Genomic DNA, 25,856 nt, shown 5'->3' with positions numbered 1-25,856 from the left:
CTAACCCAGAGCCTGTTTTATTTATGAACACTTTGCACTTGATCTCATGAAATGCCACAGCTATAAATAACCATCACCTCTGAATCACCCCTTGAGCAAGTGTAGCTAGTCATCTGGCAGATATCATGGAGGGGAAAAATCCTGCATTTCAGGCTGTTCAACACTGTTCAACAACAGCCTAGACTGAGGCTGCATCCCAAATGGCACCCTATTCCTTATACAGTGCATTCGGAAAGTATTCAGACCCCTTGACTTTTTACAAATGTTGTTACGTTACAGCCTTATTCTCAAATGTATTATTTATTTTTTATCCTCATAAATCTACACACAATACCTCATAATGACAAAGCAAAAACATGCATTTAAAAATGTTTGCTAATTTATTAAAAATAAAAAACTGAGTATGACCCTACAAGCTTGGCACACCTGTATTTGGGGAGTTTCTCCCATTCTTCTCTGCAGATCCTCTCAAGCTCTGTCAGGTTGGATGGGGAGCGTTGCTTCACAGCTATGTTCAGGTCTCTCCAGAGATGTTCAATCAGGTTCAAGTCGGGGCTCTGGCTGGGCCACTCATGGACATTCAGAGACTTGTCCTGAAGCCACTCTTGCGTTGACTTGGCTGTGTGCTTAAGGTCATTTCCCTGTTGGAAGGTGAACCTTCGCCCCAGTCTGATGTCCTGAGCACTCTGGAGCAGGTTGTCATCAAGGATCTCTCTGTATTTTGCTTCGTTCATCTTTCCCTCGATCCTGACTAGTCTCCCAGTCCCTGCCGCTGAAAAACATCCCCACAGCATGATGCTGCCACCACCATGCTTCACCGTAGGGATGGTGCCAGGTTTCCTCCAGACGTGACGCTTGGCATTCAGGCCAAAGAGTTCAATCTTGGTTTCATCAGACCAGATAATCTTGTTTCTCATGGTCTGAGAGTCCTTAGGTGCCTTTTGGCAAACTCAAAGCGGGCAGTCATGTGCCTTTTACTGAGGAGTGGCTTCCGTCCGGCCACTCTACCATAAATGCCTGATTGGTGGAGTGCTGCAGAGATGGTTGTCCTTCTGGAAGGTTCTCCCATCTCCACAGAGGAACTCTGGAGCTCAGTCAGAGTGACCATCGGGTTCTTCGTCACCTCACTGACCAAGGCCCTTCTACCCCGAATGCTCAGTTTGGCCGGGCGGCCAGCGCTAGGAAGAGTCTTGGTGGTTCCAAACTTCTTCCATTTAAGAATGATGGAGGCCACTGTGTTATTGGCGACCTTCAATGCTGCAGACATTTTTTGGTACCCTTCCCCAGATCTGTGCCTCGACACAATCCTATCTCGGAGCTCTACGGACAATTCCTTCGACCTCATGGCTTGGTTTTTGCTCTGACATGCACTGTCAACTGTGGGACCTTATATAGGCAGGTGTGCCTTTCCAAATCATGTCCAATCAATTGAATTTACCATAGGTGGACTCCAATCAAGTTGTAGAAACATCTCAAGGACGATCAATGGAAACAGGATGCACCTGAGCTCAATTTCGAGTCTCATAGCAAAGGGTCTGAATACTTATGTAAATAAGGTATTTCTGTTTTTTATTGTTAATACATTTGCAAACATTTCTAAAAAACTGTTTTTGTTTTGTCATTATGTGGTGTTGTGTGTAGATTGATGAGGAAAAATATTTAATCCATTTTAGAATAAGGCTGTAACGTAACAAAATGTGGAAAAAGTCAAGGGGTCTGAATACTTTCCAAATGCACTGTATAGTGCACTACTTTTGACCAGCAGTGCACTAAATAGGAAATAGGGTGCTGTTTGGGACTAAGCCAGTCACTAGACAGACAGTCCCCCAGAGACTGAAGTCAAAGTGCTAAACATGCTGCTCAGCCCCTCTCTCTTTTTTCTCTTTTTCTCTTTCTCTTTCTTTCTTTCTTTCTTTCTTTCTTTCTTTCTTTCTTTCTTTCTTTCTTTCTTTCTTTCTTTCTTTCTTTCTTTCTTTCTTTCTTTCTTTCTTTCTCTCTCTCTCTCTCTCTCTCTCTCTCTCTCTCTCTCTCTCTCTCTCTCTCTCTCTCTCTCTCCCTCTCTCTCTCTCTCTCTCTCTCTCTCTCTCTTTCTGTCTCTCTCTCTCTTTCTCTCTGTCTTTCTCTCTCTCTTTTTTTCTCTCTCTCTCTTTTTCTCTCTCTCTCTTTTTTCTCTCTCTCTCTTTCTTTCTCTCTCTCTCTCTCTCTCTCTCTCTCTCTCTCTTTCTCTCTCTCTCTCTGTCTCTCTCTCTGTCTTTCTCTCTTTTTTTCTCTCTCTCTCTCTTTTTCTCTCTCTCTTTTTTCTCTTTTTTCTCTCTCTCTCTCTCTCTCGCTATCTATCTCTCTCGCTCTCTATTCAATTTCAATTTCAATTCAATTTAAGGGCTTTATTGGCATGGGAAACGTGTGTTAACATTGCCAAAGCAAGTGAAGTAGATAGTAAACAAAAGTGAAATAAACAATAAATATTAACAGTAAACATTACACTCAGAAGTCTCTATCTCACTATCTCTCTCTGTCTCTCTCTATCTCTCTCGCTCGCTATCTCTCTCTGTCTCTCTCTCAATGTCACGCTCTGACTCAGGGGACTCGTATATGTTGAGTCAGGGTGTGTAGTTTCTATCTGGTGTATTTCTATGTTGTAGTTCTAGTATGTCTAGATCTATGTTGGCCGGTGTGGTTCCCAATCAGAGGCAGCTGTCGCTCGTTGTCTCTGATTGGGGACCATACTTAGGCAGCCTATTGGCACTAGTGGGTTGTGGGATCTTGTTCCTGGTAGGTATGTTTTGTTTGTGTACCTTGGACGTCACGTTTCGTTTCTTGTTTTGTCGTTGTGTTTATAATTAAAATAAACATGTATGCATATCACGCTGCGCCTTGGTCCGTCCCGTCTGTAAGCGATCGTGACAGAAGATCCCACCAAACGAGGACCAAGCAGCGTGCCCAGGAAGAGCGAATAGCCATGTCACAGGTGGGCAAATGGTGGTCATGGGAGGAGATATTTGCCGGGAAAGGGCCATGGGCGAAGGTAGATGCCCAGGCAGGAGAGGTGAAACGGCGCCAACCGTGCCGACGACGGAGACCCGAGAGGCAACCCCAAGAAACATTTTTGGGGGGGCACACGGGGTGGATGACGAGGCTACAGGAGGCTAAAAGGGAGAAGGAAAGTGTAGAGGCACGGCGAGAGGAGCTGGTTAGGCAGCAGATGGAGCGGGGGTTAATAAAGGAACCCAGTCCCGCTCCTCGCACCAAGCAAGTGGTGCGTGTCGCCAGTCCGGTCCGGCCCGTTCCTGCTCCCCGCACTAAGCCAGTGGTGCGCGTCGCCAGCCCGGTCCGGCCTGTTCCTGCCCCTCGCACCAAGCCAGTGGTGCGCGTCGCCAGCCCGGTCCGGCCTGTTCCTGTCCCTCGCACCAAGCCAGTGGTGCGCGTCGCCAGCCCGGTCCGGCCTGTTCCTGCTCTTCGCACCAAGCCAGTGGTGCGTGTGTCCAGTCCGGCACGGCCGGGCCCGTTCCACCGGTGCCTGGTTCGGCACCGGTCAGCTGCTCTACTCGAGCCAGAGCAGTCCGCTCCACCGGTGCCCAGTTCAGCTCCGGTCAGCTGCTCCACTCCGGAGCCAGAGCAATCCGCTCCACCGGTGCCTGATCCAGCTCCGGTCAGCGGCTCCACTCCGGAGCCAGATTAGTCCACTCCACCGGTGCCCAATCCAGCTCCGGGCAGCGGCTCCAGTCCGGAGCCTGAGCAGTCCGCTCCACCGGTGCCCGGTCCAGCTCCGGTCAGCGGCTCCAATCCAGACCCAGACGTCAGCCCCTCTCCAGGTTCGGGGTCTCCCACACCAGGGTCCAGACAGGGCTTGGAGTATCGTGGGAGGAAGGAGAGGGGAAGCAACGCGCCGAGGTCTAGACCAGACCAGGGGTGCAACAGGGAGGCGAAGAGTGAGAGGTCGTCACGCCCTGAGCCGGATCCGCCTCCGAGGCGGAATGCCCACCCGGCCCCTACCCTGTTATGCTTATGTTGCGCGGTCGGAGTCCGCACCTTTGGGGGGGGGGGTACTGTCACGCCCTGACTCAGGGGACTCGTATATGTTGAGTCAGGGTGTGTAGTTTCTATGTGGTGTATTTCTATGTTGTAGTTCTAGTATGTCTAGATCTATGTTGGCCGGTGTGGTTCCCAATCAGAGGCAGCTGTCGCTCGTTGTCTCTGATTGGGGACCATACTTAGGCAGCCTATTGGCACTAGTGGGTTGTGGGATCTTGTTCCGTGTAGGTATGTTTTGTTTGTGTACCTTGGACTTCACGTTTCGTTTTTTGGTTTGTCGTTGTGTTTATAATTAAAATAAACATGTACGCATATCACGCTGCGCCTTGGTCCGTCCCGTCTGTAAGCGATCGTGACACTCAATTTCAATTTTAATTGAAGGGCTTTATTGGCATGGGAAACGTATGTTAACATTGTCAAAGCAAGTGAAGTAGATAGTAAACAAAAGTGAAATAAATATTAACAGTAAACATTACACTCAGAAGTTTCAAAAGAATAAAGACATTTCAAATGTCATATTATGTATATATACAGTGTTGTAACAATGTGCAAATAGTTAAAGTACAAATGGGAAAATAAATAAACATAAATATGGGTTGTATTTACAATGGTGTTTGTTCTTCACTGGTTGCCCTTTTCTTGTGGCAACAGGTCACAAATCTTGCAGCTGTGATGGCACACTGGTTTTTCACCCAGTAGATAAGGGAGTTTATCAAAATTGGGTTTGTTTTCGAATTCTTTGTGGATCGCTGTAATCTGAGGGAAATATGTGTCTCTAATATGGTCATACATTTGGCAGGAGGTTAGGAAGTGCAGCTCAGTTTCCACCTCAATTTGTGGGCAGTGTGCACATAGCCTGTCTTCTCTTGAGAGCCAGGTCTCTCTCTTTCTCTCTCTCTCTGTGGGTTAGAAGATCTTAATCATCTTAATCAAACAGGCAGACAGACAGACAGACAGTCCCTCCAATATAGGATTAAAAAGCAATTCATGAACTGAAAATGACCAATAATTGTCACTACATTTGTGAATTGAATGTAAATTCCCTGTCCTGAGTTAACTGAGTTGGAATGAGATTGACCCCCGGCACTGTGCCAGTTGCTTTTGGCTCAGCGTAACTGCACATGTTCCTGTGGCAGCTGAAGAGTTAAGGGTGCTGCTGCTGAGCCAAAATGACAAACATGGCCTAATTTCACCAGCCTTAACAGAACTGGATCTTTCCAGTCCACACAGTGTGAGACCACAGCACACACCGCTCCGTCAGAATCAATAGAACAGTCAGAAACACAAACACACACTGTAATGTAGTTTGATGCAGAGAGAGATATGAAAGGATTGTTCCCTTTATAGTGCCCTACTTTTGACCGGAGGCCTATATGGAATAGGGTGCCATTTGGGATGTATATTTAGAAATTCTTAACACCCGCCCGCTTAACCCGGAAGCCAGCCGCACCAATGTGTCGGAGGAAACACCGTTCACCTAACGACAGAGGTCAGCCTGCAGGCGCCCGGCCCACCACAAGGATTCGCTAGAGCGCGATGAGCCTAACCCGGACGACGCTGGGCCAATTGTGTGCCGCCCTATGGGACTCCCGATCACGGCCGGTTTTGATACAGCTCGGGATCGAACCTGGGTCTGTAGGAATGATTTAATTTAATCTGGGCCTTAGATAATGACTATACAATACAATACCACCCGGAGAGTCTCTGTCTGCCTCCCAGATGGCACCCTATTCACTATATAGTGAGTGCACTATGTTTGAGCTGGCTCTGGTCAAACGTAGTGCACTTTATGGGCCCTGGTCAAAAGTAGTGCACTATAATTGGAGTAGGGTGCCATTTGGGATGCAACCTCTCTTATGACCCCCCCTCCACCGCCTTGTGGCCTGCACTTCTCTCCCTTCTGCTTGCTTCAGGCTGGTCTTGTCTGGTCTGCTGGACTCAATCTTCCTCACCCCTCCCAGCCCCGGGGTCAAAGGGGACTGTTGACCTCTGACCTCTGAATTCCTGTCAGCAATTTAGTCAGCCGGTAATGAGCATGGCGCCTGACCACAAAGAATAGCTGTTTTATAGACGTCTGTCCTGTTCTGTGTGTGTGTGTGTGTGTGTGTGTGTGTGTGTGTGTGTGTGTGTGTGTGTGTGTGTGTGTCAATCCGTCCGTCATCTCAGTGCAGCTACAATGAAGGTGATGAATAAACCAAGCCAACATTTTTATTCTGTTTATTCCACACCTTTTTGAATATCCTCCTCACACTACACTTCCAGGTCCTGTCCTCCTGACTGAGCACACTACACTACCAGGTCCTGTCCTCCTCACACTACACTTCCTTGTCATGTCCTCCTGACTGAACACACTACACTTCCAAGTCCTGTCCTCCTGACTGAACACACTACACTTCCAGGTCCTGTCCTCCTCACACTACACTTCCTTGTCATGTCCTCCTGACTGAACACACTACACTTCCAAGTCCTGTCCTCCTGACTGAACACACTACACTTCCAGGTCCTGTCCTCCTGACTGAACACACTACACTTCCAGGTCCTGTCCTCCTCACACTACACTTCCACGTCCTGTCCTCCTCACACAACACGTCCAGGTCCTGTCCTCCTCACACTACACTTCCAGGTCCTGTCCTCCTCACACTACACTTCCAGGTCCTGTCCTCCTCACACTACACTTCCAGGTCCTGTCCTCCTGACTGAACACACTACACTTCCAGGTCCTGTCCTCCTCACACTACACTTCCAGGTCCTGTCCTCCTGACTGAACACACTACACTTCCAGGTCCTGTCCTCCTCACACTACACTTCCACGTCCTGTCCTCCTCACACTACATTTCCAGGTCCTGTCCTCCTGCCTGAACACGCTCTCCTCACACTACACTTCCAGGTTCTGTCCTCCTGACTGAATGTAATCCGATCTGTCTGTTAGACACGCTGGCAAATGTGAAGAGATGTGAAGGTGAGGTGGTTTTGTAAGGAAGTCAGTCACTGTGGTAGCCATGTAGCTCCCTCTCTGCCTGCCTGCCTGCCTGCCTGCCTGCCTGCCTGCCTGCCTGCCTGCCTGCCTGCCTGCCTGCCTGCCTGCCTGCCTGCCTCCCTCCCTCCCTCCCTCCCTCCCTCCCTCCCTCCCTCCCTCCCTCCCTCCCTCCTCCCTCCCTCCCTCTCTGCCTGCCTGCCTGCCTCCCTCCCTCCCTCCTCCCTCCCTGCCTCCCTGCCTCCCTCCCTCTCTGCCTGCCTCCCTGCCTCCCTGCCTCCCTCCCTCCCTCCTTCCCTCCCTGCCTGACACAAAGGACATTCCACAGTGGGGACTAGATCCACAGACAAGCACGACACACAATGTGACCAACAGCAGAGAATACGCATCCCAAATGGCACTATTCCCTATGTAGGGCACTACTTTTGACTAAGGCCATAAGGAATAGGGTGCAATTTGGGACGGAGACAAAAAAACAAATACCCCCATGAACAGAAACAAACCCACTCGCCCCTGGGTTGTGCATCATCAAGCATTACACTACACAGCCTAAAATGGGGGCGGAGAGAGGGTCTCAGTGTCACACTTTCTTCATAGGTCTGACAATAAACTCTTCTCTAGTCTCTCCATGTGTCAGTCAGACCTGTCCAGTGGTGCTGCTACCGCTGGTTGCTACAACCTGTCTGTGTGTTGCTAGTTTCTCCATGTGTCAGTCAGACCTGTCCAGTGGTGCTGCTACCACTAGCTGCTACAACCTGTCTGTGTGTTGAGGGGCTCTTGTTCACCGTGTTATTAGCGGTGTAAACACAAAAGGACAATGCTCTGTGGACTCCTGAAGCGTCCGATTACACTGCACAGGGATCCGGAGTTGGCTCATCAAGGGCACTTTGTTCTCTGTGACAGCACTATCCAATCAGTCACCTCGTGCCGCAAGATGGATCAGCATGGACCCAGCCAGCCAACAGCAGAAAGAGAGAGAGCCCCGCCTTTTCTCTCCAGCTCTCCCTGGCAACAAGCCGTTTTTTACACGCCTGCCCATTTCTCTCTCTCTGTCATAGACCAAACGTTTTGCTCTGCACTCTACTCTTCTTCCTTTTGGTTCTGACACAGTGTGAACCCTCTCTGTGGATCAGACGGTCCGGCGGATAGCTTGGCCTCACTCTGACCCTGTGGATTCTGTTTGGGTTTAAACAGAGTAGAGGCAGTCAGTGCCTGTCCTTGCACCCATGGCCTTTAGTGTTTTCACTGAACACCCCCCTTGTCTCTGTTCTGTTGTCACAGAGCCAAGCTTTCATCAGGAGGCTCGGGTTGCTTGATGTCGTGGGGCTTAATGTACAGTCAAATCCCATAATGCCGCAGTCAGCTGGCTGCCTGGCTCTGCAGGAAACACTGTATGAGGTCCCTTTACAATGACCTACTTTGCAGAAATCTCCTAAACAGAGAGTGAGCGAGGAGAAGGATTTGAGGATAACCCGTCGCAAACAAACCTTTTCCATCAACCTTTTTGGTTGAGAAATGGGAGGAAAAATAAAGTGGAAGTTTTATTTTCTACCAGCATCCCTTGAAAAAGTCAGCAGCCAAAACGGAATTATATTGAATTCAATAAATGTAGGCTTAAGACTAAGCAAGAACAAACTTGTATTTCTTGAATGTCCACCCTACCTCTCCATACAACCTGTTGTCCACCCTACCTCTCCATACAACCTGTTGTCCACCCTACCTCTCCATACAACATGTTGTCCACACTACCTCTCCATACAACATGTTGTCCACTCTACCTCTCCATACAACATGTTGTCCACCCTACCTCTCCACTCCATACAACATGTTGTCCACCCTACCTCTCCACTCCATACAACATGTTGTCCACCCTACCTCTCCATACAACATGTTGTCCACTCTACCTCTACATACAACATGTTGTCCACCCTACCTCTCCATACAACATGTTGTCCACCCTACCTCTCCATACAACATGTTGTCCACCCTACCTCTCCACTCCATACAATATGTTGTCCACCCTACCTCTCCATACAACATGTTGTCCATCCTACCTCTCCACTCCATACAATATGTTGTCCACCCTACCTCTCCATACAACATGTTGTCCACCCTACCTCTCCATACAACATGGAAGTAAGAAGTAGCGTCTGTCTCTGTTCAGTGCTTTGCCACCATGCCAGGATTTCATGACTGGGGCCCCATGTCAACCTGGAGCTGCAGTAAAACAGCCTGATCCACATCATTAAAGAGGTGTAGTAATAGCACCTCATTTTAACCAACACATTTAGACTCTCTCAATGGAGTCTGTGTTCATTCTAGAAATCCCTCCCTTCATAGCAGCTCTGTTGGACATGTCTAAGACTATGCAAAGGGACTTGATGCAGTACAATAAAAAATTACATTTATTATTTTTGGTTTCACATAAATTCATAATGTATTTAAACGATTTACAATGGGCAAATTTGAATTATGCCAGGGCGAATTATTACATGTTTCTAATTCTGTCTTTGACATTATACAACGATAACCTAATAAATACATTTAGAGAATGCCTGAAAATAGTTTCCATACTGAAAATACCGTACATACTGTACCACAAAATGACCCAATAAATAGGCCATGTCGTGTTTACATCCTTATAATAAATTGTTGAAACATTTTCAGACCTTGGAGAGATTATTCTACTTTCTCCCACTGTTAGTTAGTCTAGATACAGTGGGGATCTGTCCCAAATGGCAAACTATTCCCTATATATTTCACATCAAAAGGATATAGGGTGCCATTTGGAGTGCAGACTAGAATGCAGAGTAGGACTTCTTCATTACCTCGTGACAATGCTGAAGTATAAATCTGTCTGTGGGGAGTAGTCTGTATTTATCTGTCTGTTGAAAATCCCTAAAATGAAAAATGCCGCTCCTTTGTGTCCCACTCTCACATTCTAGGTAGAAGACTGTAACATCCTGTTCCGTATCATTCGAGGTAGAAGACTGTAAATCCTGTTCTGTATCATTCTAGGTAGAAGACTGTAAAATCCTGTTCCGTATCATTCTAGGTAGAAGACTTTAAAATCCTGTTCCGTATCATTCTAGGTAGAAGACTGTAAAATCCTGTTCCGTATCATTCTAGGTAGAAGACTGTAAAATCCTGTTCCGTATCATTCTAGGTAGAAGACTGTAAAATCCTGTTCCGTATCATTCTAGGTAGAAGACTGTCAAATCCTGTTCCGTATCATTCTAGGTAGAAGACTGTCAAATCTTGTTCTGTATCATTCGAGGTAGAAGACTGTAAAATCCTGTTCCGTATCATTCTAGGTAGAAGACTGTAAAATCCTGTTCCGTATCATTCTAGGTAGAAGACTGTAAAATCCTGTTCCGTATCATTCTAGGTAGAAGACTGTCAAATCTTGTTCCGTATCATTCAAGGTAGAAGACTGTAAAATCCTGTTCCGTATCATTCTAGGTAGAAGACTGTAAAATCCTGTTCCGTATCATTCTAGGTAGAAGACTGTAAAATCCTGTTCCGTATCATTCTAGGTAGAAGACTGTCAAATCTTGTTCCGTATCTTTCGAGGTAGAAGACTGTAAAATCCTGTTCCATATCATTCTAGGTAGAAGACTGTCAAATCCTGTTCTGTATCATTCTAGGTAGAAGACTGTAAAATCCTGTTCTGTATCATTCTAGGTAGAAGACTGTCAAATCCTGTTCCGTATCATTCTAGGTAGAAGACTGTCAAATCCTGTTCCGTATCATTCTAGGTAGAAGTCTCTAAAATCCTGTTCCGTATCCTTCTAGGTAGAAGACTGTAAAATCCTGTTCCGTATCATTCTAGGTAGAAGAATGTAAAATCCTGTTCCGTATAATTCGAGGTAGAAGACTGTAAAATCCTGTTCCGTATCATTCTAGGTAGAAGACTGTCAAATCCTGTTCCGTATCATTCGAGGTAGAAGACTGTAAAATCCTGTTCCGTATCATTCTAGGTAGAAAACTGTCAAATCTTGTTCCGTATCATTTGAGGTAGAAGACTGTAAAATCCTGTTCTGTATCATTCTAGGTAGAAGACTGTAAAATCCTGTTCTGTATCATTCTAGGTAGAAGACTGTCAACTCTTGTTCCGTATCACTCGAGGTAGAATACTGTAAAATCCTGTTCTGTATCATTCTAGGTAGAAGACTGTAAAATCCTGTTCTGTATCATTCTAGGTAGAAGACTGTAAAATCCTGTTCTGTATCATTCTATGTAGAAGACTGTAAAATCCTGTTCTGTATCATTCTAGGTAGAAGACTGTCAAATCCTGCTCTGTATCATCAACTACCTCGGTTTGTCAATAAACCTGCTGCTGCTTTTCCTGGAGGAAGTAAATACTGAACAATAAATTAATCTGAAAGTAAAAGTCTCTTTCGATGTTTTCACTTCTCTCAACATCTGCCAGTATGGATTAAACGGCATGCTGTAATCTAGCTCAGATGTAATATGATCTTGTAAATTAATTCCATACAATTATCTTGAAGACGTTGACAAATCCCCTAGTTTCTATTAACCTGATTTGAATAATAAAGCTATTGACTGACTGACATCTGATCGTCTGTTTTATTGGCAGTTCTTTTTACTACTGTAATCAAATCACTCTCCACGCTGTAGAAAGGGCCTGAATACCCTTTAATACAAGAGTAGCAATCTGTAGCCCTTAAATCAAAGTAGCCCTCAAATCAAAGTAGCCCTTAAATCAAAGTAGCCCTCAAATCAAAGTAGCCCTTAAATCAAAGTACCCCTCAAATCAAAGTAGCCCTTAAATCAACGTAGCCCTTAAATCAAAGTAGCCCTTAAATCAACGTAGCCCTTGAATCAAATAGCCCTTAAATCAACGTAGCCCTTGAATCAAAGTAGCCCTTAAATCAAAGTAGCATTTTAAATCAAAGTAGCCCTTAAATCAAAGTAGACCTTAAATCAACGTAGCCCTTGAATCAAAGTAGCCCTTAAATCAACGTAGCCCTTAAATCAAAGTAGCCCTCAAATCAAAGTAGCCCTTAAATCAAAGTAGCCCTCAAATCAAAGTAGCCCTTAAATCAACGTAGCCCTTAAATCGAAGTATCCCTTAAATCAACGTAGCCCTTAAATCAAAGTAGCCCTTAAATCAACGTAGCCCTTAAATCGAAGTATCCCTTAAATCAACGTAGCCCTTTAATCAAAGTAGCCCTTAAATCAACGTAGCCCTTGAATCAAAGTAGGCTTTAAATCAACGTAGCCCTGAAATCAAAGTAGGCCTTAAATCAACGTAGCCCTTGAATCAAAGTAGCCTTTAAATCAACGTAGCCCTTAAATCAATGTAGCCCTTGAATCAAAGTAGCCCTTAAATCAAAGTAGCATTTTAAATCAAAGTAGCCCTTAAATCAAAGTAGACCTTAAATCAAAGTAGACCTTAAATCAAAGTACCCCTTTAAATCAAAGTAGACCTTAAATCAAAGTACCCCTTTAAATCAAAATCAAAGTAGCCTTTGATTAACCTTAATGTCCTGACACTACGGATAATGCTAAATAAATCTGACCTTGATTCTACACTGAACACTGATATAGCCCTGAGACTGTATGACACTGATAAAGCTCCTCTGATTATGTCATTTCTAACTGTACTGTAGACAGCTTGTGGGCCCTTACATAACAGACAACTGTAAAACTGTGTAAACAAAAGCAAAACGATTGCTCCTCTGTGTGAAGAGAAACACTGTTTACTGCTGACACTGCACATCTAATTCAGGGAGAAACCCCGGCGACTACGCAGCGAAGTGGAACATTCCCTATTGGCAGCAAAATCACAGCTCACAACTTCCCATGCCAAGAAATAAAATAACAAACTCGTCTTGTTCGTTCATCCGAGTTCGTGCCTCCATTTCTCCATTCATATCTCCCTTGGCTTCTCCTGTTGCAACTACGTGTCAATCTGGTTACATTTCCATCTGTCTTCCCCATGACTCTACTCCAGCGTCTAAAACAGTATTTAGATCAAATCAAATCTATTTAGGCTCTGACACAATGAGTCAGCTTTGTAGTTAGGGGGGGTTTTAGGTATTGCACCTCATTCCCTATGGGCCCTGGTCAAAAGTAGTACACTACTTAAGGAATAGGGAGACATTTGGGACACACCTTTAGTCTTTCCAGCTGCAGGCCTCCTGTCTGTATGTCTGTCTGTCCTCTCTCTCCATGGCCCTGGCCCAGCCATACTCCCCTCTGCTCCTGTCTGTCTGTCTGTCTGTCCTCTCTCTCTCTCTCTCTCTCTCCATGGCCCTGGCCCAGCCATACTCCCCTCTGCTCCTGTCTGTCTGTCTGTCTGTCCTCTCTCTCTCTCTCCATGGCCCTGGCCCAGCCATACTCCCCTCTGCTCCTGTCTGTCTGTCTGTCTGTCTGTCTGTCTGTCCTCTCTCTCTCTCCATGGCCCTGGCCCAGCCATACTCCCCTCTGCTCCTGTCTGTCTGTCTGTCTGTCTGTCTGTCCTCTCTCTCTCTCCATGGCCCTGGCCCAGCCATACTCCCCTCTGCTCCTGTCTGTCTGTCTGTCTGTCTGTCTGTCTGTCCTCTCTCTCTCTCCATGGCCCTGGCCCAGCCATACTCCCCTCTGCTCCTGTCTGTCTGTCTGTCTGTCTGTCTGTCTGTCCTCTCTCTCTCTCCATGGCCCTGGCCCAGCCATACTCCCCTCTGCTCCTGTCTGTCTGTCTGTCTGTCTGTCTGTCTGTCCTCTCTCTCTCTCCATGGCCCTGGCCCAGCCATACTCCCCTCTGCTCCTGTCTGTCTGTCTGTCTGTCCTCTCTCTCTCTCCATGGCCCTGGCCCAGCCATACTCCCCTCTGCTCCTGTCTGTCTGTATGTCTGTCCTCTCTCTCTCTCCATGGCCCTGGCCCAGCCATACTCCCCTCTGCTCCTTTGTGTCTGTTTGGTTCCGCCACACACTGAAGCACATACTTCAACTTGGCCCTCCTCACTTGTGCGCCTGATAAAACAAACAGTGTGTGTGTCCCAAATGGCACCCTGTTCCCTATATAGCTCACTACTTTTGACCAGGCAGCATAGAGCTCTGGTCAAATGGCCCATTGGGATCTGGTCAAATGGCCCATAGGGCTCTGGTCAATTGGCCCGTTGGGAGCTGGTCAAAAGTAGTGCACTATATAGGGAATAGGGTGCCATTTGGGACGTACGCTGTGACAGCCTCTTTACATGTGTAAAGGCCCAGCAGTGGCAGCTGTGCTTAACCCACCACACACCAATGAATTAGGCTTTAGACCAGCTGAGTAGCTGTACTGAGGCAACTACACAGAGGAACCCTGTTATCCCCTGTACTATCACCTTTGATGTACTGTTCTGAAGCTTTAATTACTGTCATTAATTAAAACAACAGTTTCAATGTTTAACACCTCTCGTCTCTCATTATGTTGTTTTTCATTATGAATTGTGAATAATAACGTGAGTGAGAAAGAGAAAAGGCCATCAAATATCAGAGGAAATCATTTAAAAAAGTACTGCCAACATGCCTGACCAAGAAACCTGATACCCAAATTCATTTTCAGCTGTTAAATGGGCAATATGGTATTCAAACCACAAAAATGATTTAAAAGTCCAAAAATGGATGTATGAATCCCAGGTTTCCACTTTAAAATGCAATTTTGTGTATGGGAAATCACAGTGATTCCTGTTCTTGTTATGATTATGTTTATTATATCATGTTAATAAAGTAAGTCCTTGGCATAGAACTGCTCACGAATCAGGTATGATTTTAGCCATCAGAGCCTGCTTGTTCCTTCAGCGTGCCCTTCGTTCAGCACGCCATTGTTTTAGGGACCACCCACTGTAGACGTCTGCCGAGATTTTTCACACGATTCTACATGCGCACTCGGTTGGCAAACTTCATTCTGTTACTCTGTGTCTGAGCCCCTAAGCCAAGCATGAGTAATAAAAGTCTTACACTAATTGAGAGGAAGTTAAACTACAAGGGCAAGTGCTTGTCTGAGTCCAGGTTCAAGAAAGAGTCCCCTTTTGTTTGTTTTAGTGGCTGGCTCACTACATTGCTGACAAACTTTTACCGAAAACTAGACAGGAGTTTTCCCAAGTTGCCTTCTTGGACAATTGACAATAGAAGAGATAGGAGTGAACAACAACATGAGGAAGCGCTTTAGAACATGACCCTGAGTGTGTCCCAAATGGCACCCTATACTCTACATAGTGCACTACTTTAGAACATGACACCTCATGTGTCAGAATGGAAGTCCAAAATGAATGACTCTGTGTGTGTGTGTGTGTGAGTGTGTCCCAAATGACACCCTATACTCTACATAGTGCACTACTTTAGAACATGACACCTCCTGTGTCAGAATGGAAGTCCAAAATGAATGACCCTGTGTGTGTCCCAAATGGCACCCTATACTCTATATAGTGCACTACTTTTGACCAGAGCCCTATAGGCCTTGGTCAAAGACTCACAGAAGACAACAGAGAATGCAAGGTCTTAAACATCTTCAAAACATCAACAAATCAACATATGCACAGGAAATTGGACACATCAATCTCGTAGATATACAGTTAACTTTTGCCACAGGCCCCTAACGTCTTACAGCCTGCATTAGTCCCCATATGATAATACTAAAAGTCATAAAATATATTACATTTTCTGAAAGACAATTAGGTTTTTAAATATAAATAATCAAATATTGATGTGATCTTGTAAATCAGGGATCGGGGCCCATACTGGGATTCACCCACACACACACACACAACAACCACACACACACACACACACATTATATCTACCATATGTCTCCATTTGGGTGACAGCACTGGATTGGTCATATGAAATAAAATATAAAATGTTGAAAATATCTTATTCTCAGAATTCAAAGTAACTGACTGAGAAAAGCTGTTTGATGTTTTAGGACAGTCTGATGTTGATGTTTTAGGACTGCCTGATGTTTTAGGACAGTCTGATGTTGATGTTTTAGGACAGTCTGATGTTGTTTTAGGACAGTCTGATGATGATGTTTTTGGACTGTCCGATGTTGATGTTTTAGGACAGTCTGATGTTGATGTTTTAGGACAGTCTTGTGATGATGTTTTAGGACAGTCTGATGATGATGTTTTAGGACAGTCTGATGCTGATGTTTTAGGACAGTCTGATGTTGTTTTTTTAGGACAGTCTGATGTTGTTTTAGGACAGTCTGATGTTGATGTTTTAGGATTGCCTGATGTTGATGTTTTAGGACAGTTGGATGTTTTAGGACAGTCTGATGTTGATGTTTTAGGACAGTCTGGTGTTTTAGGACAGTCTTATGTTGATGTCTTAGGACAGTCTGTTGTTTTAGGACAGTCTGTTGATGATGTTTTCGGACTGTCTGATGTTGATGTTTTAGGACAGTCTGAAGTTTTAGTACAGTATGGTGTTGATGTTTTAGGACAGTATGGTGTTGATGTTTGAGGACAGTCTAGTGTTGATGTTTGAGGAGAGTCTGTTGTTTATATTTTAGGACAGTCTTATGTTGATGTTTTAGGACAGTCTGTTGTTTATATTTTATGACAGTCTGATGTTAATGTTTTATGACAGTCTGATGTTGATGTTTTAGGACAGTCTGATGTTGGTGTTTTAGGACAGTCTGAAGTTTTAGGACAGTATGGTGTTGATGTTTTAGGACAGTCTGATGTTCATGTTTTAGGACAGTCTGATATTCATGTTTTAGGACAGTCTGATGTTTTAGGACAGTCTGATGTTGATGTTTTAGGACAGTCTGAAGTTTTAGGACAGTATGGTGTTGATGTTTTAGGACAGTATGGTGTTGATGTTTGAGGACAGTCTAGTGCTGATGTTTTCGGACAGTCTGATGATGATGTTTTCGGACTGTCTGTTGTTGATGTTTTAGGACAGTCTGAAGTTTTAGGACAGTATGGTGTTGATGTTTGAGGACAGTCTAGTGTTGATGTTTTCGGACAGTCTGATGATGATGTTTTCGACTGTCTGAGGTTGATGTTTTAGGACAGTTGGCTGTTTTAGGACAGTCTGATGTTTATATTTTAGGACAGTCTTATGTTGATGTTTTAAGACAGTCTGTTGTTTATATTTTATGACAGTCTGATGTTAATGTTTCATGACAGTCTGATGTTGTTTTAGGACTGTCTGATGTTGATGTTTTAGGACAGTCTGAAGTTTTAGGACAGTATGGTGTTGATGTTTTAGGACAGTCTGTTGTTGATGTTTTAGGACAGTCTGATGTTGATGTTTTAGGACAGTCTGTTGTTAATGTTTTAGGACAGTCTGATGTTCATGTTTTAGGACAGTCTGATGTTGATGTTTTAGGACAGTCTGAAGTTTTAGTACAGTATGGTGTTGATGTTTTAGGACAGTATGGTGTTGATGTTTGAGGACAGTCTAGTGTTGATGTTTGAGGAGAGTCTGTTGTTTATATTTTAGGACAGTCTTATGTTGATGTTTTAGGACAGTCTGTTGTTTATATTTTATGACAGTCTGATGTTAATGTTTTATGACAGTCTGATGTTGATGTTTTAGGACAGTCTGATGTTGGTGTTTTAGGACAGTCTGAAGTTTTAGGACAGTATGGTGTTGATGTTTTAGGACAGTCTGATGTTCATGTTTTAGGACAGTCTGATATTCATGTTTTAGGACAGTCTGATGTTTTAGGACAGTCTGATGTTGATGTTTTAGGACAGTCTGAAGTTTTAGGACAGTATGGTGTTGATGTTTTAGGACAGTATGGTGTTGATGTTTGAGGACAGTCTAGTGCTGATGTTTTCGGACAGTCTGATGATGATGTTTTCGGACTGTCTGTTGTTGATGTTTTAGGACAGTCTGAAGTTTTAGGACAGTATGGTGTTGATGTTTGAGGACAGTCTAGTGTTGATGTTTTCGGACAGTCTGATGATGATGTTTTCGACTGTCTGAGGTTGATGTTTTAGGACAGTTGGCTGTTTTAGGACAGTCTGATGTTTATATTTTAGGACAGTCTTATGTTGATGTTTTAAGACAGTCTGTTGTTTATATTTTATGACAGTCTGATGTTAATGTTTCATGACAGTCTGATGTTGTTTTAGGACTGTCTGATGTTGATGTTTTAGGACAGTCTGAAGTTTTAGGACAGTATGGTGTTGATGTTTTAGGACAGTCTGTTGTTGATGTTTTAGGACAGTCTGATGTTGATGTTTTAGGACAGTCTGTTGTTAATGTTTTAGGACAGTCTGATGTTCATGTTTTAGGACAGTCTGATGTTCATGTTTTAGGACAGTCTGGTGTTCATGTTTTAGGACAGTCTGATGTTCATGTTTTAGGACATTCTGAAGTTTTAGGACAGTATGGTGTTGATGCTTTAGGACAGTCTGATGTTGATGTTTTAGGACAGTCTGTTGTTGATGTTTTAGGACAGTCTGATGTTGATGTTTTAGGACAGTCTGATGTTGATGTTTTAGGACAGTCTGATGTTCATGTTTTAGGACAGTCTGATGTTGATGTTTTAGGACAGTCTGATGTTTATGTTTTAGGACAGTCTGATGTTCATGTTTTAGGACAGTCTGATGTTCATGTTTTAGAACTAAAAATGACATGAAACAAATATGTAAGCACACTAATTCATAGCCTACCACACATAGTTTTTATGACGTTATCCATTAGCAAGAGAGAAGTTTTGGAACGATATAAAGCATTTCAGAACACATTTAGCAAATACTTACGTATTTCTTCTGTATGATGTTCCTTTTGGGTCTGTCTTTACTCATCCTGCAAACCTGATTGGGTCGGTTAAACACCGAATAGCCACATGTATATCCTTTTTTAGAACATGCAATTATTTAAATCCCGTGGTGTGATCCAGCGAGGTGGCAGTGTCTTGATCCCCGCTCTCTCTCTCTACTTCCCTTTTCGCTGAGTCGCCTGGGAGAGAAATTCCAAATTTGCAATCCACGGCAAGAAACACAAATGTAAACACCCCCAAAATCACGGCGTTATAACATATGCATAACAACGAACCGGACAATCCTCCATTATGCGAATGAAAAACGCATGTATCCTGGATATCCTCGAGGCACAAATCAAACACGCTTTGAGGGCCCAGCAGATTCAGTGTTGAAGAATATCACAGACGAGAGTTGAAAGGTTAAAAAAAAATGTTTCCCCAAAAAAAATTCCCCCAAAAATGTCAATACAAAATCCAGAAAAACGTTTCAGCGGTGTCTGCCAGACGACGAGTTAACTCTCCCACACCGCTAGTAATGGTAACGGCATGGGTTTATCTGCAGTGTCGTCCTACGGAGATAAACGGGGAAATATGCCCCAGCGGTGAGTCTCGAGGAATACAGAACCACGTTAGGGACCGGGTGAAAATACAAACACAGTCATCTGGCGTCAGGAGCAATATTGGGTTACATCCCTCGAAGCTGCATGGACGGGCCTCCTAAATTATTTCCATTTCAATAAAATAACATTTACAATACAATAGGCCATATTTATTGTAATGTACTGTTTATTCATAATTTAACATTTATTAAAATATGCCTATAATTAAAGACTCCATCCATAATAACCAAGTTAGAAATACAAACAATTTAGCCTATAACATTGTAATTACATGGCCACAATGTATTTACCATATTTTTTGAGTTGCAGAACAAGGGCTACACAGTCTATATATGCACTGATGTGAGTGTGAGATAAGCATGCAACACAAAGTGATATTGAGCCTGGTGCATGGTGTCAAATAAGGAACTGGGAAAAATGGGATGTCCAACACCTCCTATTGAAATCACTCTGACCAACAGACAAGAACATGTGAGAGAGAGAGTGAGAGAGAGAGAGAGAGAGAGAGAGAGAGAGAGAGAGAGAGAGAGAGAGAGAGAGAGAGAGAGAGAGAGAGAGAGAGAGAGAGAGAGAGAGTGAGAGAGAGAGAGAGATTGTTATAACACTGTGTATAGACATAATATGACATTTGAAATGTCTCTATTCCTTTGGAACTTGTGTGAGTGTAATATTTACTGTTCATTTTTTATTGTTTATTTCACTTTTGTTTATTATCTATTTCACCTGCTTTGGTAATGTAAACATATGTTTCCCATGCCAATAAAGCCCATTGAATTGAATTGAATTGAAAGAGAGGGAGAGAGAGAGGGGGAGAGAGAGAGAGAGGGGGGGGAGAGAGAGAGCGAAAGAGAGCGAGAGAGACTAGTGCAGGGGTGGAGTCATGTCTGTCTGCAGGAATAAACTGAGAAGGAAAGTACATGCAGCTGCATGAGGACAATGCTAAAGAAAGTTTGGCAGGTCCTCAAAGCCTGTCTAAATGAGGACCTTAGTTTAGATTTCTAAATTAGAAACAGAGAGCCTACTGTTACACAGTGAATGAGGAAAGAAAGGGGGAGGTTGTAGAATATTAATGTCTAAATTCATATTCTAATGATTTTACTTGTGTATTTAAATTGTGTGTGTGTGTGTGTGTGTGTGTTTGTGTGTGTGTGTGTGTGTGTGTGTGTGTGTGTGTGTGTGTGTGTGTGTGTGTGTGTGTGTGTGTGTGTGTGTGTGTGTGTGTGTGTGATAGGATGGTTGGTGACGTTTGTCAAGACGAGTGGATTTCAAGTGTATAGGCTAAGGTGGACCCCTCATTACAATTATGTGAACTGGAGTTTAGACTTGAGTTGATAAATGATCTGGTAGTCAGCCTCAAAAGGTCCACTGACTGGAGCTGATGCAGAATTCATTAGGCCCTGCAGTCAACCACATCCTTCAACTCAACTGACCATTATCCCTCGCTATAAATGGGTAATATAAACTGTGTCCCAAATGGCACCCTATTCCCTATATAGTGCACTACATTCGACCAGAACCCTATGGGCCCTGGCCAAAAGTAGTGCACTATAAAGGGAATGCGGTGCCATTTGGGACGGGCCCAAAGAGGCACTTTGATTTACAAACATCTAGACTGATCACTGCAGACATCACTGCAGGAGTTCCTACAGTTTTTTGTATTATATTTCTGAATCCCAATACATTCCTGTATGTTTTCTAAGGGGCTTTTGAGACAAGAATCTAGTCATGTCCCAAGGCCTCTACACACACACATTTCTAATATGTTATATTTTATTTAGTTTGATGTTGAGCTGAGCATTTTTATACCACACAAACCCTCTTGTGATTTACAGACTGGTTTCAGCAGCATCGTCAGAGGACTGTTGTCCTTCAAACCTGATTTACAGACTGGTTTCAGCAGCATCGTCAGAGAACTGTTGTCCTTCAAATCTGATTTACAGACTGGTTTCAGCAGCATCGTCAGAGGACTGTTGTCCTTCAACCCTGATTTACAGACTGGTTTCAGCAGCATCGTCAGAGGACTGTTGTCCTTCAAACCTGATTTACAGACTGGTTTCAGCAGCATCGTCAGATGACTGTTGTCCTTCAACCCTGATTTACAGACTGGTTTCAGCAGCATCGTCAGATGACTGTTGTCCTTCAACCCTGATTTACAGACTGGTTTCAGCAGCATCGTCAGAGGACTGTTGTCCTTCTAACCTGATTTACAGACACAGTACTTCAGGGCTTACATCTGTGGCCTGACTATACTAGCAGGGCCTCTTAAACCCCCAGGCACCCTTCAGCCCATACAAAGATATTTCACCGCCCTTCTATAAGAGACTAGGGCTACGTCCCAAATGGCACCCTATTCCCTATATAGTGCACTACTTTTGACCAGTGGCTTGGGACGGGCCCCAAGCCCAGCAGACCATAGGGGGGTTGGGGGATTGGACACCTGCATTAATTAGGGGGCTGATACAGGGGTGACTGACTGGGGCCAGGCTGCCACTGAACCAAGTGGCAAAAGGAGGGGAGGAGCCATGTAGAGAACTTGAGCTGCCTTTCTCACTTCTGAACGTACCGATTCTGCACCCTTTTCCAGAAGTGTGCACTAGCACACTCCTCTCCCGTCAGGGGTTTGAAAGCATAGAATTGGGGGCAAGCATTGGGCTAGAGAAAGTTTCCATATACCAATAATTTCCTCTAAAATCTATGAAGGGAAATAAACTAGTGATAGGAGTAGCAGGTGTGTGTTGAATTCATGTACTAAGAATGTACATGGCATGTTAGGTATGAGGCACAAGGGCCCAAACAGCTTGACATAAATGAGTTGCATTAGTTTGACTAAAAGAAGACCTCAGTCATTCACTCAGTCATTCACTCAAATCAAATCAAATCAAATTGTATTTGTCACATGCGCCGAATACAACAGGGGTAGACCTTACCGTGAAATGCTTACTTAACCAACAATGCAGTTTTAAGAAAATTAAGTTAAGAAAATATTAAAATAAATATTAAAATATTATATTTACTCACTCATTCAGTCAGTCATTCACTCAGTCATTCACTCAGTCATTCATTCTTGGAAAAGGAAGGAAGGGCAGTATAACATGACCAGAGGAACACTACCTGACCTTTAGCTGATCATTAGAAATGACTGAGGCAGATCTCTAGCTCTGTTGAACGTGAATAGTATACCCCCTGCTGGACATATGGACAGTCTTACTGGAACTGGATTAATTTACTTTTAGTCATCTTGGTCATTTATACAAGTCAAAATAAAAAAATGCAAACTCTGATTCTCATGAAACTAACACACACACACACACACACACACACACACCACTATAACCACCTTAGGTCTCCATTTTGGGGACAGAATTGGTGAAGCCCATACGCAGGTCAAATAAAATGGTGGAAATTACTTATTCTCAGAATTCAAAGTAGCTGACTGAAAAAAGCAGCTGCTGTTTAATGTTTTAGGACAGTCGGATGTGGATATTTTAGGACAGTCTGATGTTTTACGACAGTCTGATGTTGATGTTTTAGGACAGTCGGATGTGGATATTTTAGGATAGTCTGGTGATGATATTTTAGGATAGTCTGGTGATTATGTTTTATGACAGTCTGATGATGATGTTTTAGGACAGTCTGATGTTGTAGGACAGTCTGATGATGATGTTTTAGAACAGTCTGATGTTGATGTTTTAGGACAGTCTGATGCTGATGTTTTAGGACAGTCTGATGTTGATGTTTTAGGACAGTCTGATGATGATGTTTTAGGACAGTCTGATGATGATGTTTTAGGACAGTCTGATGTTGTAGGACAGTCTGATGATGATGTTTTAGAACAGTCTGATGTTGATGTTTTAGGGCAGTCTGATGCTGATGTTTTAGGACAGTCTGATGTTGATGTTTTAGGACAGTCTGATGTTGATGTTTTAGGACAGTCTGATGTTGATGTTTTAGGACAGTCTGATGTTGATGTTTTAGGACAGTCTGATGTTGATGTTTTAGGACAGTCTGATGTTGATGTTTTAGGACAGCCTGATGCTGATGTTTTAGGACAGTCTGATGTTGATGTTTTAGGACAGTCCGATGTTGATGTTTTAGGACAGTCTGATGTTTTAGGACAGTCTGATGTTGATGTTTTAGGACAGTCCGATGTTGATGTTTTAGGACAGTCTGATGTTTTAGGACAGTCTGATGATGATGTTTTAGGACATTCTGATGTTTTAGGACAGTCTGATGTTTTAGGACAGTCTGATGTTGATGTTTTAGGACAGTCGCATGTGGATATTTTAGGACAGTCTGGTGATGATGTTTTATGACAGTCTGATGTTTTAGGACAGTCTGATGATGATGTTTTAGGACAGTCTGATGTTGTTTTAGGACAGTCTGATGTTGATTTTTTAGGACAGTCCGATGATGATGTTTTAGGACAGTCTGATGCTGATGTTTTAGGACAGTCTGATGTTGATGTTTTAAGACAGTCTGATGCTGATGTTTTAGGACAGTCTGATGCTGATGTTTTAGGACAGTCTCATGTTGATGTTTTAGGACATTCTGATGCTGATGTTTTAGGACAGTCTGATGTTGATGTTTTAGGACAGTCCGATGTTGATGTTTTATGACAGTCTGATGTTTTAGGAAAGTCTGATGATGATGTTTTAGGACAGTCTGATGTTTTAGGACAGTCTGATGTTTATGTTTTAGGACAGTCGAATGTGGATATTTTAGGACAGTCTGGTGATGATGTTTTATGACAGTCTGATGTTTTAGGACAGTCTGATGATGATGTTTTAGGACAGTCTGATGTTGTTTTAGGACAGTCTGATGTTGATTTTTTAGGACAGTCTGATTATGATGTTTTAGGACAGTCTGATGCTGATGTTTTAGGACAGTCTGATGTTGATGTTTTAGGACAATCTGATGTTGATGTTTTAGGACAGTCTGATGATTAAGTTTTAGGACAGTCTGATGTTGATGTTTTAAGACAGTCTGATGCTGATGTTTTAGGACAGTCTGATGCTGATGTTTTAGGACAGTCTGATGCTGATGTTTTAGGACAGTCTCATGTTGATGTTTTAGGACAGTCTGATGTTGATGTTTTAGGACAGTCTGATGTTGATGTTTTAGACCTAAAAATGACATGAAGCCAAAATGAAAACACACTAATGCATACCACACACAGTTTGAATGAGGTTCCCATATGCGAGAGAGAGGGAAGTTTTAGAATGATATCAAACACACACACACACACACACACACACATTGCTCTGTAAGAAAATCGGTAAATCCTCTCTCTCTCTCTCTTTCTCTCTCTCGCTCTCTCTCTCAGTCTGATGTTTTACGACAGTCTGATGTTGATGTTTTAGGACAGTCGGATGTGGATATTTTAGGATAGTCTGGTGATGATGTTTTAGGACAGTCTGGTGCTGATGTTTTAGGACAGTTTGATGTTGCTGTTTTAGGACAGTCCGATGTTGATGTTTTATGACAGTCTGATGTTTTATGACAGTCTGATGCTGATGTTTTAGGACAGTCTGATGCTGATGTTTTAGGACAGTCTGATGCTGATGTTTTAGGACAGTCTAATGTTGATGTTTTAGGACATTCTGGTGATGTTTTAGGGAAGTCTGATGTTGATGTTTTAGGACAGTCTGATGATGTTTTAGGACAGTCTGATGTTGATGTTTTAGGACAGTCTGATGATGTTTTAGGACAGTCCGATGTTGATGTTTTAGGACAGTCCGATGCTGATGTTTTAGGAGGAAATAACGAGAGATATCAGCAACCCCGGGAGGACACCGGTGCAGCCAGGGATGAACATGAACATGTCCTTTCTAGCTCAGCTGGTAGAGCATGGCGCTTGTAACGCCAAGGTAGTGGGTTCGATCCCCGGGACCACCCATACACAAAAAATTTATGCACGCATGACTGTAAGTCGCTTTGGATAAAAGCGTCTGCTAAATGGCATATTATTATTATTATTATTATTAGGACAGTCTGATGTTGATGTTTTAGGACAGTCTGATGATTAAGTTTTAGGACAGTCTGATGTTGATGTTTTAAGACAGTCTGATGCTGATGTTTTAGGACAGTCTGATGCTGATGTTTTAGGACAGTCTGATGCTGATGTTTTAGGACAGTCTCATGTTGATGTTTTAGGACAGTCTGATGTTGATGTTTTAGGACAGTCTGATGTTGATGTTTTAGACCTAAAAATGACATGAAGCCAAAATGAAAACACACTAATGCATACCACACACAGTTTGAATGAGGTTCCCCATATGCGAGAGAGGGAAGTTTTAGAATGATATCAAACACACACACACACACACACACACACTTGCTCTGTAAGAAAATCGGTAAATCCTCTCTCTCTCTCTCTCTTTCTCTCTCTCGCTCTCTCTCTCTCAGTCTGATGTTTTACGACAGTCTGATGTTGATGTTTTAGGACAGTCGGATGTGGATATTTTAGGATAGTCTGGTGATGATGTTTTAGGACAGTCTGGTGCTGATGTTTTAGGACA

At 43.5% G+C, this 25,856-nt stretch overlaps 1 protein-coding gene across 2 annotated transcripts in view; it reads right to left on the bottom strand.

The window, feature by feature from the left end:
* Positions 1-19,327, bottom strand: part of LOC121542623 (protein Jumonji-like) — a 103,472-nt gene extending 84,145 nt beyond the window's left edge. For both annotated transcript variants that reach the window (XM_045226204.1, XM_045226205.1), the window contains exon 1: positions 18,717-19,327. In XM_045226204.1, the coding sequence (XP_045082139.1) occupies positions 18,717-18,761 (45 nt within the window). In that variant the 5' untranslated portion in view covers positions 18,762-19,327. The remainder of the gene's footprint in view (positions 1-18,716) is intronic.
* Between the last annotated feature and the right edge of the window lie 6,529 nt (positions 19,328-25,856).

This window comes from Coregonus clupeaformis, chromosome 17 (assembly GCF_020615455.1).
Source record: "Coregonus clupeaformis isolate EN_2021a chromosome 17, ASM2061545v1, whole genome shotgun sequence".
Classification (NCBI taxonomy): domain Eukaryota; kingdom Metazoa; phylum Chordata; class Actinopteri; order Salmoniformes; family Salmonidae; genus Coregonus; species Coregonus clupeaformis.
Note: the sequence above shows the minus strand (reverse complement) of the source record. Positions and strands in the feature narration are given on the sequence as shown.